Source organism: Lynx rufus, unplaced genomic scaffold (genome assembly GCF_022079265.1).
Source record: "Lynx rufus isolate CCGP_SWC_20201006 ecotype Redwood Valley unplaced genomic scaffold, mLynRuf1.p SCAF_5, whole genome shotgun sequence".
NCBI classification, from domain to species: Eukaryota; Metazoa; Chordata; class Mammalia; order Carnivora; family Felidae; genus Lynx; species Lynx rufus.
Genome location: NW_025814867.1, coordinates 110,385,509 through 110,398,954, shown reverse-complemented (window position 1 = coordinate 110,398,954; position 13,446 = coordinate 110,385,509). Strand labels below are relative to the sequence as shown.

The window sequence follows — 13,446 nt, the reverse complement described above, 5'->3', positions numbered from 1 at the left end:
ATGGCCTTTATCATTTGAGAACTTTACTTTTTTAATTTTTTAAAGTTTATTTATTTGAGAGAGAGGTAAACAGCACAAGTGGGGAGAGGCTGAGAGAGAAAGGAGAGAGAGAATCTCAAGCAGGCTCCATGCTGTCAGCACAGAGCTCGATGTGGGGCTTGAACCCGTGAACTGTGAGATCATAATTCAAGCTGAAACCAAGAGTTGAATGCTTAACCGACTGGGGCACCCCTCACTTGAGAACTTTAAATACCAGTTGTGCCAACCTCCAGCCACATGAGAAGCACTTGCTGGAGGGGCCACATTATCCTTCCAGGTACTAAGGATCATTTTTGTTAGAGCTGTTGCTACAGTTCCAAAGGCTTTTTGAAAGCCCTATTTTTTTATTTGTCCTATGAATCCTGCCACTTACAGCACATTTTGCAGAATGTGAAGTTTTTCAGACACATCACAATGCAGCAAAAACACCTACATGTTGCTGTGTTGACTGCTTTCAAATTTCATTATTTCAGTTTTTAGTTCCTTTGCTGTGATGATTTGTTTTAAACAACTTTTGACAAGAACAAATGGAAAATATTCCACTCTTCACGTGAATGGAACAAAGTTTCTCTTTGAGCTCTTGAGTATCTACCAATGTTCCGTTATGATGACATGACTATATGTACAATATGTGCTGCCAAAAAACAAGGAAATAATTTAGCTGCAGGACCCAGTTCTTTCTAGACCTATAATTACTCTCTTGCCTAATCTGCAATCCGAAGATGTACCAAGACTGGACTCATGAGCAAGTAGCTGCCTCTCTATAAGTGGGGTTTGTAGGGGCATCATGAAAATACTTCTGTCTAAAATGTCTATGCTGAAGGGGCACCTGGGTGGCTCCATCAGTTAAGCATCTGACTTTAGCTCAGGTCATGATCTCACAGTTTGTGAGTTTGAGCCCCGCACTGGGCTGTCTGCTCTCAGCACAGAGCCCAATTTGGATCCTCTGTCCCCCTCTCTCTCTGCCCCTCCCCTGCTCACATTTTCTCTTTCTTTCTCTCTTTCTCCCTCCCTCTCTCTCAAAAATAAACACTAAAATGTCTATGCTGAAGGCTCTAAAATTCCCACTAAGAGGTTGACACTGTGAGTCCTTTCCCTGTATCTTTTTATGAAAGTGTAGGAAACAGTCTGTTACCAGGATTCATTGAAAAATGAAATATTGTGATAATTTCCAAGTTAACAGTGTTTAACCAATTACAACCCAATTTTAATCAAACTGTTCTGTGTACAGTGTTTTTGAAAAAGGTACCAGTTCCTTCATTGCCGTCCCAGTTTTGCTCTCAGGCCATGTCCTTGCTGGCTGTCTTTTCTGTGGACCTTTTGTGGACTCCCATTCCTGCCGCAAGCCTCTATCACTGCAGATCTTGTCCTCCCTTCATTAGAAACTCTTTTCTGTGTTTACTGTATGCCTGGATGTAAGCATATTTCCCTCCTGCCCTATAAGAAATGCGGTATTTCCTTTTTCCTGACTTTCAGGATACCCTGTTCCTAAAGAACCTAGGTTGTACTATATATATTCTGAGCTGGGGGACTAGTTAAGGGAACTCATTTCTACCATTTTTCTGGGGACCTGATGGCCAAGTATCAGGTGGGGAGACTCTATGGGGAGAGAATGCTGATGTGGTCAACAGCAATGACCTGATGACCAATTCAGCCTGATTTTAAGTCCTGGTTAGGGAAAGCCTATGCATAGCTGGAAATAACCACAGCAGTAACCATATAGGATAAGGGACTTCTTACTCACTCTGCATTATACTAACTTCCTCCTGGTATTATTTTGAAAATTAGCTTTAGTACATGTAGTGATAATGTTGTTCTTTCCAGCCTCTTCTTTTCAAGTTTGGCTATTTGGTGTTTTCATGGTATCAGAATATTCATTGTAGATTTAACTAGTTTTAGCTCCTGAGATAAAGACAAGTTGCCCATTTGGGGAGTGGCTAATGGTTGCTCAAAGTCAAGCTTCAGTGGTTTAAGCCAAACCACATGAAAAGAACTTGGACCTGTTACACTGTGGTTTTAATTCATTTTTAGGATGTTCTAATGAAAGTTAGGAAACACATTGATTTAATCTAATGTCCTACTTGCAAAAGTCTTCATATTTCTGGTCATTTAGGGAGGAATCACATATACACCTTTGATAGTATCATCGGTCTAGATAGAAATTTTTCAAATTTCTGCTTAAGACACCAATTGCCACAGATACCTGATATATTCATTGTATACAATCTTAAGGTGTGAGTGGTGACCACATGGTATTTCTCCCTGTTCACTTTACTTATCTGATAATGGTTACACTCTAAAAATTGTCACAACTTCTCTTTTTGCCAATAATAGACATGGTTTTAAAGATGGGTGGATCTCTGATGGAAAAAAACAGAAGGGTAAAAGATGTCATATACTAGGGGAACACTTATTCTAAAGCGATTTTGATTAAATAATTAAACTTCTATTTTAAAATCTCTATTAAGGGGCACCTGGGTGGCTCAGTTAAACGGCTGACTTAGGCTCAGGCCATGATATCACGGGGTTCCTGAGTTCCAGCCCCCCATCAGGTTCTCTTGCTGTCAGCTTGGAGACTGCTTCAGATCCTTCTTCTCCCTTTCTCTCTGCCTGCCCCCCTCCCCACATGTGCATACCCTCTCTCTCAAAAATAAACACTTAAAATAAAATCTGTTAATTGCTTCAAAAATTGTTTAGTGAACTAGTAAGATAACTTAGTTTTTTTTAAATATAGACCTAATGTGTTAAAATTAGGTCCTTTTAGCCATGTTCTTGATTGCATCCTGCATAATAAAATAAAACCTATTAATAAATATTAGGTTTCACGTCTGTCAACAGAGGGTTCTACAAGCCCCTGGGAGGCTTGGTCCATTAAGCAAACAACTCTTGGTTTTGGCTCAGGTCATGATCTCACAGTTCATGAGTTCAAGTCCCCTGTGGGACTCCACACTAACTTAGAGCCTGCTTGGGATTCTCTCTTCCCTTTCTCTGCTTCTCTCTCTGCTTCTCCCCCAAACTAGTTCTCAAGCCTACACATACACATGCTCTTTCAAAAAAATACAATAAAATAAACTTAAAAAAAAAAGTGTGCTCTAAATTCTCGACATGGACCCAACAGCATAATTATGATAAATGTGTATTTCTTTCACAGTATCTTGAATCTCAAGTAATACAACTTGTATAGAATAAATCACAATCTTTAAAATTCACCTTTTGTCTGATTTTTCTGGAGGTATAGGCAGGGGTGAAAGTAGAATAAAGGCACCAACCATCAGAAGAAACCTCTGGCACCTGTACCTGGTACAAGTGTGCTGGGGCTTGCCAACAGAACATGTGTGGAGATACATGAATTACAAATATAATGCACCAGATGCTTAAGATGGGGCTCTTTTTAACATTCAAATTTTTGGTGTAAATATTATTTATCTTTTAAAAATGGATATCCTATAGTTCAAATTGTCTTTTCCTTTCCAAATCTCTGTTTAGAAGAGGTTAAGTGTTTGCTGCATACAAGTTTTAGGTGTAAACACATATAGGTGAATGAAAGCATTTTTCAATGCATCTTTTGCTTAAAAGTCTAAAAGTGAAACATTTGGAATTAATTTCATAGTTCTTGAAATATTGCCTTCTAAAAGCAGTCTCAGAGATATCTGAACATTTGGATTGATATTGACTATTTGGATTAAAATATGCCTCTAAAATATCAAATCTATTTTCAGAATCAATTCTAAGTGGTCATGTAAGATGGTCTAAGGCTATCCCAAGTGGGTCCTTTTCAACTTTCCTGTGTTCCAGAGCTACCCAAGAGGACAGATGGCTGTGCAGAAAGTGACAATGGAGAAAGCCTCACAGAGAAGCCTTAAAATATCTTTTTAATTAATTTGGGTTTTCCTTTGGAAATAACCAAGAGTTTCAAACCACAACTCATCACAGCTGGCTGGAGTTGGGAGTACTCCGCCTCACAGCTTGAAGTGATAAAATATCTGGCTTTGTGTCACAGATGCAGGAAGTTTCTTCCTCGACCTTCTCATCATGGCTATTTATGATATGAAAAAGAAATTAAATTCCTTGGGAGTAAACATCAATCATCTTTCCCAATTTTGCTGAGTAACTCTCACTAGATGAAATATTTTGCACAAAACACTATTGGGATATGATTGAAGAAAAGGAATGAAAGAAATGACATCATTGGGTCACATGTAAGACAAAGCATGACAGCCAAGAGGGTGGGAGATAAGATATGCCTCCTAGGTAACCATTCACAACAAGAGTGGGGATTGTTCCAGAAGCGAATCAAAGAGCAACTCTATTCCCTGTGGTTGGATTTGAGACAAAGCCAGAGAGGGACCTTAATAAGGAATGGTACAACTCAATACTTAGTACTGGGCCAAATGATTGTTTGGAAAAAATATATATAACCTAATCAATATATGACTTTACCACCTGCAATATAGTGAAATACAACCCACATAGTTTAGAATTTAATTACCACAAAAATCAAACCACTTATAAAACTAAAAACAACAGAGGGAAATATTTGCTCTCTGGATAAAGAAGGGCTATATAAAATATAATGTAACCGTAAATATGACAATGGAAAAGACAAATAATTTGATTAAACAAATTTTAAAAGTAGGCTATTTCAAAAATTTCCATAAACAAAATTGACAACAAATGTGAGAATAATGTTCCTAGATGATATAACCAAGAGTCAACGTTCTTTAATCTATAAAATCTTTAAAATCTATTCAATAAAAACCATGAGACCCCCCATTGAATTAAAGACTAAAACTAAAAGTCATTAAATGGAAAATACAAAAGGCTGATAAACAAGTGAAGAAAGCAGTGCTATTAGAAATCAGGGAAAAAATTTATAAAACATTTTAAACTATTACATTATGTGAAAATTTAGTGATGGAAATACATGTTGATAATCAAGGCATATTAGCAAGATAACTCTGATATATTGATAGCAAGATGGTAAAATGGCCCAACCTTTCTAGAAAGAAATTTGATCATATATAGGAAGTTTTCAAAATGTTAAGAATCTAAGTTACTAATTCCTGTCTAACTATCAATTATAAAGAAACAAGTAGACAAATGAACTAAGATTATGGTCATAAATGTTTGCCATAGCATCACTTATAATTAACAACAATTAGAAATAACTTGAATGCCTACAAATTGGAAACTGAGTTTCCAATTTATATTATAGAATACACAGTAATTAAAATTATATCTATGAAGAGCATTTTATGACATGAAATATGCTATGCCATATTTTGACTAAGTGGATTATAAATGGTTTTATACTGGTCTATATCTGGCAGTGTTGTAGACAATTTTGTTTTTATGGCTTTCCCCATATCTATATAGTCTCAATTTTTAGATATTAGATTATTAGGACACAAATCAAAATCTAAAGAAAGGAAAGAAAAAAACGAATGAATGAATGAACGAATGTGACATGGGAATTTACCTGCCATCTCCTTTCTTACATGATGATTTGCAACATAACAAAACACTTTCCTGGGCAATCTAATAATCATTACTTGATCATAAATTTGCAAGGGGCACACTTTTCTGCCAATGCAAACCACAGAAACATTTGCCTTATCAGGATTAATTCTCAATCTTTTTTACCCAAACCATTTTTCTGTCACTGACAAGAATTCTGCATTTTTTTTTTCATCCCAATGAGGTATGTACTACCTTTTTTTTCCTACTAGCCTACATGATCAATGGGGTATTCTTTTGACTATTTCATTAGACATAAAAGATATCCATCCACAACATGGACACATTAAATAGAGCAAATTTGCAGCCACGAATAGTCTTTGCATGTTCACTTGACTGTAGGGTATTTCCCTGGCTGGATACTCCCAACACATAGGGACCAAAGCCAGCACCAAATTCCTCCCTTCTCACCAGAGTGCCTCCTCTACCTGCTCGGGCCATCATCTTATAATCATGCATGTGATTTAATGGATGCAGAGAAAGGTGAAGAAACCCTTTTTCACTGTTGGTGGGAATGCAAACTGGTACAGCCACTCTGGAGAACGGTGTGGAGGTTCCTCAAAAACTTGAAAATAGAACTACCCTATGACCCTACAATTGCACTACTAGGTATATATCCAAAGGACACAAAAATTCTGATTTGAAGGGGCACATGCACCCCAATGTTTATAGCAGCACTATCAACAATAGCCTAATTATGGAAAGAGCCCAAATGTCCATTGACTGATGAGTGGCAAAGAAGATGGGATATATGTGTATATATGTATGTACATACATATATGTATATACATACATACACACATACACACATATATACACATACAATGGAATATTACTCAGTAATCACCAAGAATGAATCTTGCCATTTACAACAGTGTTGATGGATCTATAGGGTATCGTGCTAAGCGAAATAAGTCAGAGAAAGATAAATATCATATGATTTCACTCATATGTGGAATTTAAGAAACACAACAGATCAACATAGGGGAAGGGAAGGAAAAAAAGGATAAAAACTGAGGAGGCGGCGAACTATAAGAGACTCTTAAAGACAGAGGACAAACGGAGGGTTGCTGGAGGGGAGGTGGGTGGCGGGATGGGCTAAATGGGTGATGGGCATTAAGGAAGGCACTTGTTGGGATGAGCACTGGGTGTCACATGTAAGTGCTGAGTCACCCAGTTCTACTCCTGAAACCAATACTACACTGTATGCTGATTTGAATTTAAATAAACAAATTAAAAAAAATAAACAGATAAAAACGATAAAAGAAAATGCAAACATCTCTGTGACAGTTACAACAATGGCTTACATTTATAACAGGTAGTACATAACTGGTGTGGTGCTTCCTGAGAACAGATTTTGAAAAGTGGAGGGAAAAAGGACAAGAGACTGAGTTTCTGCAGTAAGAGAGAAGAGGGGGTCTAGATGAGGGGGATGCCTGGCAGGTAAGATATGCAGATATTTACTACACTCAATAGAGGCTAGGCACAAATAAAAACCAAGCCAGTTGCTTCATCATTTTGAAAAGGGTTAGCTCTTTAAGCAGGAAGTGAGAAAATAGTGGGAAGAGGACAGAGAAGTGAGTAATACCAATGTAAATAGAACATATACAGATTTACTCTGGAAACAGGTTATTCTAAAAGACAATCCACTGCAGATAATAAGCATAACCTCAAAATACCTGGAATCTGGATATAGTAGAATAACTACATCAAGTATCAGTATTTTAGAGCTATAAACATATTAGATAATTTGCTCTCATATTTCTACCTCCATTTGCTGAAAAAGAAATTCCTAAAGCATTAAGTACTTTACACAAAGCCCCATGGCCAGTCATCTAATCCTAATAGGCCTATTTTCTTGCAACCACCACCACCACCACCAACAACAACACAATGCAGATACAATTTCTAAAAAACATTCCTGAGAATAACCTGGTACCTACCACTGTGTGGGCTTGGTCATAGGTACTTTGGATTTTCCCATTGACTTTGCTTTTACCTGACAAAAACAAGCAGAAAATAACATTATTTTCATTCTTTGTGTTCCTAAATTAACTCTTCCTACTCATGATGAAGACAACTGTACTCCTTTTCTAACTCAGACTCTTTATTCCTATTAGTTATTTACTGTCATTTCAAGTGCTGATTCCAATGAAGTTTGAATGAAGAGATGACAAAGTTTGGGCCCCTTCGAGTATTTCTATGTTCACTTCTACTGGCCCAGCTTTCCATTCTGAACACCAATACACATTACTGCTGTTTTCACTCAGTTGGTGCTCATAGATCTGAGATTGATTGAAAATACTAAAATGGCCAAAGAAGTGTTATCAATAAAGGCATCAAACATCAGTTCATCACATTTTCTGTTTAAAAAAACACTTATCAACATAAAAGATTCTGAAGTATCAGTACTCAAATTGTCTTCACTTTTGTATTTTTTTAAGCACTAGAGGATGGCAATTAACTCCCCTCATATTTAAGAATAAAATAATTAAAATTTTGGTACTTAGGAAAAGAAGATAAAAGTTACAAAAATCTTCCTCAAACAGTTCCTGGTACTTACTTCCAACAATAGTCTTGTGATTGAAAATCTTACTCCAAATTCCACCTTCTACATTGTCTTTCACTCCAAATTCATAAACTGTGTTGGGTTTTAGATTTTCCACAATTGTTTCAGTGGCTGGACAGAGTTGAAAAACCCATTTCTTCTCCTTATCCTTTTCTCTATAGCGAATTGTATAATATCTGTTGAATAACCAAAACATGATGCTTTTAATCCACAGGGAGAATCAGAATGCTATTTCAAGTTTCTTAATACATCACAGACTCCCATCTACTTCAAAGACTATGCTTAATACTGGCTTCTGTTTTTATTTTTTAGAAATTGCAGAGAACATGACAAAATAGCTCAGTGTGTACTTAAGGTTTTACATTTCTAATGCCAAGTTGGAGAATGTGAAGCACAGTTACGGTCTAACAGAATTCAGTTCTATTATTTGCTACTTTGCAAAATGAAAGTTGGAAAGCGCCGGATGTTCGTTTCTTTCCAATTATGCATAGAACAGAGCATAGGTACAATTTTTCAAGTGCTTAATACTGAAGTTTTATAGCTAAATGGGTTTAACTTGCAACTGTATGGGTTTATGCCATGGAACATGTATTAGAGGTGGTATCATTCAATTTTGTACAAGGGGATCATGAAATTCTAAGATACATCCAGGACTGCATTTTAAGAGTGAAACATTCTTATCATAAAAATAGAATCAAAACCAAAGCCAAGCTGAGAGTTCAATGAAAAGAATCAAACCATGCAAATTTAAGATCAAGGTTACCTATTTGCTTAGGGGTTCATAATATTCAGACATACATATGAAGTAATGCTAATTGTCACCGCTATTTTTTTTGCACTTTTATCACATGCTAGGTTTTATATATATTATCTTGTCATAAAATCATCTGAAGTGGTAGAAGTTATTAACTCATTCTATAGATGTGAAAATAGAGATTCAGAAACATCATTTAACTTGCCCATTGCTGCCCACCTAGTGACTTTGACCAGTGACAGAACCAGAATACAAAGACTCCTCTGACCCTGCTGTAAACAACCTCACCAAGTGGGCCAATCAGGACAGGGGAGCGCATTAGTACTGTATACAGTCATAAGAAGTCAATGAGCTAGAGCTATATATATATCAATATGAACAGATTTTACGAATACTGAACAAAAATAGCAAATTACAAGATGACACATACAGTTTCATGATTCACATAAATATTAAAATGCTCACAAAATATGTTACCATATATGGTAAAGTGTAAAGAGACAGCAAATATTGCAAGGGTCCAACATTCATATTAGTGCTCTAGTTCCCACTAAGAATTTTTTTTAATGCTTATTTTTGAGAGAGCTCGAGAGAGCTCAAGAGAGCAGGGGAGGGACAAAGGGGGAGGAGACAGAAGATCCAAAGTAGGTTTCATGCTGTCAGCACAGAGCCCGATGTGGGGCTCAAACTCAAACCATGAGATCATGACCTGAGCCAAAATCAGATGCTCACCCACTTAAGGAACTGAGCCACCCCGGCACCCCACCCAGTGAGATAAAGGAGTATAGAAGTGGGGCCAACAGGTATACTTTATCTGCTTTTTATTTTCAAATAAACATTTTCAATAAATAGAATAAAATAATAGCTGTCATGCATGCTGATGGAAACTTAGGTGTTTGTTATACTATTTTAGGTTCTTCTATTTTAAATTTTCTCTCAAACATTTAGTACCTCTCCCCCACTCCCCACCCTAGCAAAACTAAAGGGGCTAAGATTCTGGTCAGTTGCTTTTACTTGAAGCCTTACAAAGTCACTCATTTACTTGTGCTAAAAACGTTTATTGTGCCCCCCTCTAAGTGCCAGGAACACATTGTTGATGATACATAAAAACAATTACCTAGAACTTCTAGAAACAAGGGGCAGGACTGGCTACATAATTTGTGAGGCTCATCCCAAAATGAAAACATGGGACCCCATGTTCAAAAATGATTAAGCATTTCAAGACAGTGACATTAGAGTATTAAACCAAGCATGGACCCTTCTAAGTGCACAGGGGGACCCTGTGCAAATGCACATGTTGCATGGCCATCAAGTCAGCAGGGGGTTTATAGTTAACAAATACAGAGAGAGGGGGAATGGTTTTGTATGTTTCTGTACATTTGTATTTTGAATGTATTTGTATATTCAGCCTATGTTCCTACTAGTTACAAACTACTGAAATGCTTGAAGTCATTCATTAGCTTGCTTCTTTCTAGTAAAACTGCCAGGGCTCCAGTTCCTGACTTCCAAGGAGCAAGAGACTGAACGAGTGAAGGAAGCCATTCAGCCAAAATACTAACTACTACTGAGAACATACATTATAGACTACTAATCCTCTGTGTCCTGTAAGTTGAAACATCAATAGACATTTATGCAACACACTTATTGACAAGTATGCTGCATGGAATTTTTGTGGCTGTGTTTTTCCCTGCCTTGTATACTAGAAAAAGTCAGCGAAGTGCAGAGAAGCTAAAATCAGACCAGATGGGCTACCACATTATGCATCTATACTTTGGATACATTTCTCAAATCCTTAATTGCTGGTATGATCCAAGGTGTGTTGCGGGAGGGGGGGTCACTGCTAATACAACAACCAAAGGCCAGATTCCAGAGTTACCAGTAAGTTTGATTTTATATTATCTTCCCAGGAATAAAATGGTACAAAAATGTTCTAAGAACTTCCCACATGTTAAAAACAAAACCAAACAAAAACAAAAACAAAAACAAAAACAAAAACAGAGTGGGTGGCTCTGTTGGTTGAGCATCCAACTTCGGCTCAGGTCATGATCTTGTGGTTTGTGGGTTTGAGCTCCAGTCATGCTCTGTGCTGACAGCTCAGAACCTGGAGCCTGCTTTGGATTCTGTGTCTCCCTCTCTCTCTCTGCCCTTCCCTCACTTGTACTGTGTGTCTCTCTCACTCAAAAATAAATAAACATTAAAAAAAAATCCTGCACATTTTTTCTATCTTGATCACAAAGCATTCAAAATAACCTGTCTTATATCAAGTTTGTTAGGAAAAATAAACATACAGGCAGCCAGCCTCTCTCTTCAGCCTCAGAGGTTATCTTTACCAACACTGGCTTAATTGATAGTTGTGTAACATAGGAAGTTCCAAATGTTAAAAGAGATAGTCAGTAAGACTATTTACCTGTAAGGTAGTGAAGCAAATTTCCTTGATTTTAAAGCTAAATACAGGCCTTATGAAAATTAACAGTGCCGTACCGCACACAGAAGGTACTCCATAAATGTGGAATGAACAGAATGGATATTTGGGTTCTCATGGGGTCATTCTAAAATTAGAATATAATTGCTCTAAATGGTCAATAATTCCATCACCAGAAAATATGGATTTAAGCAATAAAGTTTACAATTATATTATCTTTTTCAATGTGTCATTGCCTAAGGTTTTACCTACCAAAACTCAGCATTCCTATAAAATCAATGCAAACTGAAGGAAAATACAATAAATATCTACATTGAACATTTGCAGAGGGCTTAAGATTTTAAAATTTACTTCAGTTGATTCATACAATAAACTGAAATGAGAATAAGAATTATTATAGAAGAAAAAAAAGGCCAGTAAGTGTCTAAGATCTGATTGTCAGGGACAAAGCCAGACAAATGGTGGTTTTCTGACTCAACTAATACCTTTAGTATTGCATTGGATGGTCTTTCTACTACTGTGGTGCTTGGCAAAAGGAAATGAAAACAGGTAAAATGACCCAGGAGGGAAGAGGACAATCATAATTCCTTTCAACATCATTTAAGGCTTTTTATTTTATTGTGTATTTACCATAACATAGAGTCACAGACTTCCCATTATTGTCTGAGGACACTCAGGATCAAACGTTGATCATACCCTTTTCTGTTGATGATTAAATTTGGACACAAGTGCAACAAGTCTATTAAAAATATAAGTAACAGTCAGTGAATGTCATCAGACTAGACTTCTGGAAGACCTGCCTCCAGCAACTTGGACTTTAAGGAATGAGAACATTTCATGTCCTTGTGGTAAGAAACTACTGAATGGAATGTTTGGTTTAAATAACATCATCTTTGCTTGGATCTCCCTAATAGTATGAATATTGATAATAATGCTTACTGTAGTTTAAAAAAAAAATTCCATAGCTCCTCTAAATGTAGGATTTTCACTCTCCAAAAAGAACAGGGGTTGGACTAGACAACGTATGGGATCCTTTTTTGTTTCTACAAGTTTATTGTCTACATATTAGACCTTTATTCCAATAAACTACAGAGGCAGAACACAGGGTAGAAACCCCATAAACGTAATTTATGAAATAACTAGTAGTCAATTATACCAAGAGGAGAAATGGAGCTATGACAAGATAAATGTAGTCCTTTCACAAACTAGTCTGCTTGATGCATGTTATTGGTCATTGTTTGAACTTTCTATACTTTTTTCAGCAATATTTTTATTTCTGTAACTACTATTATATTTCCTAAAACATCCATTATATAGATTTTTTTTGTTCTCTTTATGTCAAACGACACTTCCTGACACCGCCTTTGTCAATATTTTTGCTTCTGATGTAAATTCTGCCCTCACTCCCTTCTTCTTAAAGTGTCTCTGTCCATCACCCCCTCCCTGCCCCTCTCTGATTCTGGGGTTCTTCCTGCTGCCCAAACATACATAAACATCTTGGTGATTTTATTCCATTTCCTTATTCCATTCACTCGCTTCTGAGCCAAAAAATTGTTTAGGTATTTTTCATTCTAACAAAAATGAAAAGAATTTTCATTTCATATTCCCTTTTATCCCTGCTGTTGTTTAACACAAGATGTCTTACAAGTAATCTACCTTATCCCACTTTCTCATCACTCGTGATGCCTAAATCTCTTTGTAATCTGGTGTCTGATCTGTAATATAATAAAACCCCTTGATCCAACCTAGTGATTTAATCCTTCCTGAGTTTCCTCACTACCTTAAAATCTATTCTGTTCAAATCTGCTCCTATTCCTGTTAGCTTCAGGCCCCTTCTCCCCTCAATCGGTTTTCAAGGCCAGTTAGGTTTCCCTGCATGATTCCTCTTTTACCTGTTTCTTCTTCATTTCTAAGCAGCACTTATGGGACCAGTTCAGGTTTTTATTATCTTTGGACTCTTAAAGTAATTTTCAAACTGGTCACAAATTTCCAAAACTCTCTCCTTTATCCCCTAATGGTGGCTGGCTTAAACATCAACCAAAAGAATCAGTTTCTAGTGATTTTGGTGCTACCTAAAATGAAATAGTTCACCTGAAATGGCTGTTATAAAACAAAGCAAATAATATCAAAATCAACAAGAATAGC

The 13,446-nt window shown here is 36.7% G+C and overlaps 1 protein-coding gene across 1 annotated transcript in view; it reads right to left on the bottom strand.

The window, feature by feature from the left end:
• ABI3BP (ABI family member 3 binding protein) overlaps positions 1-13,446 on the bottom strand; it is a 263,744-nt gene that overhangs the window by 147,293 nt on the left and 103,005 nt on the right. Inside the window, exons 5-6 of the mRNA XM_047100450.1 lie at positions 8,116-8,301; positions 7,500-7,548 (exon numbers count right to left, since the gene is read on the bottom strand). Of these exons, the coding sequence (XP_046956406.1) occupies positions 7,500-7,548; positions 8,116-8,301 (235 nt within the window). The remainder of the gene's footprint in view (positions 1-7,499; positions 7,549-8,115; positions 8,302-13,446) is intronic.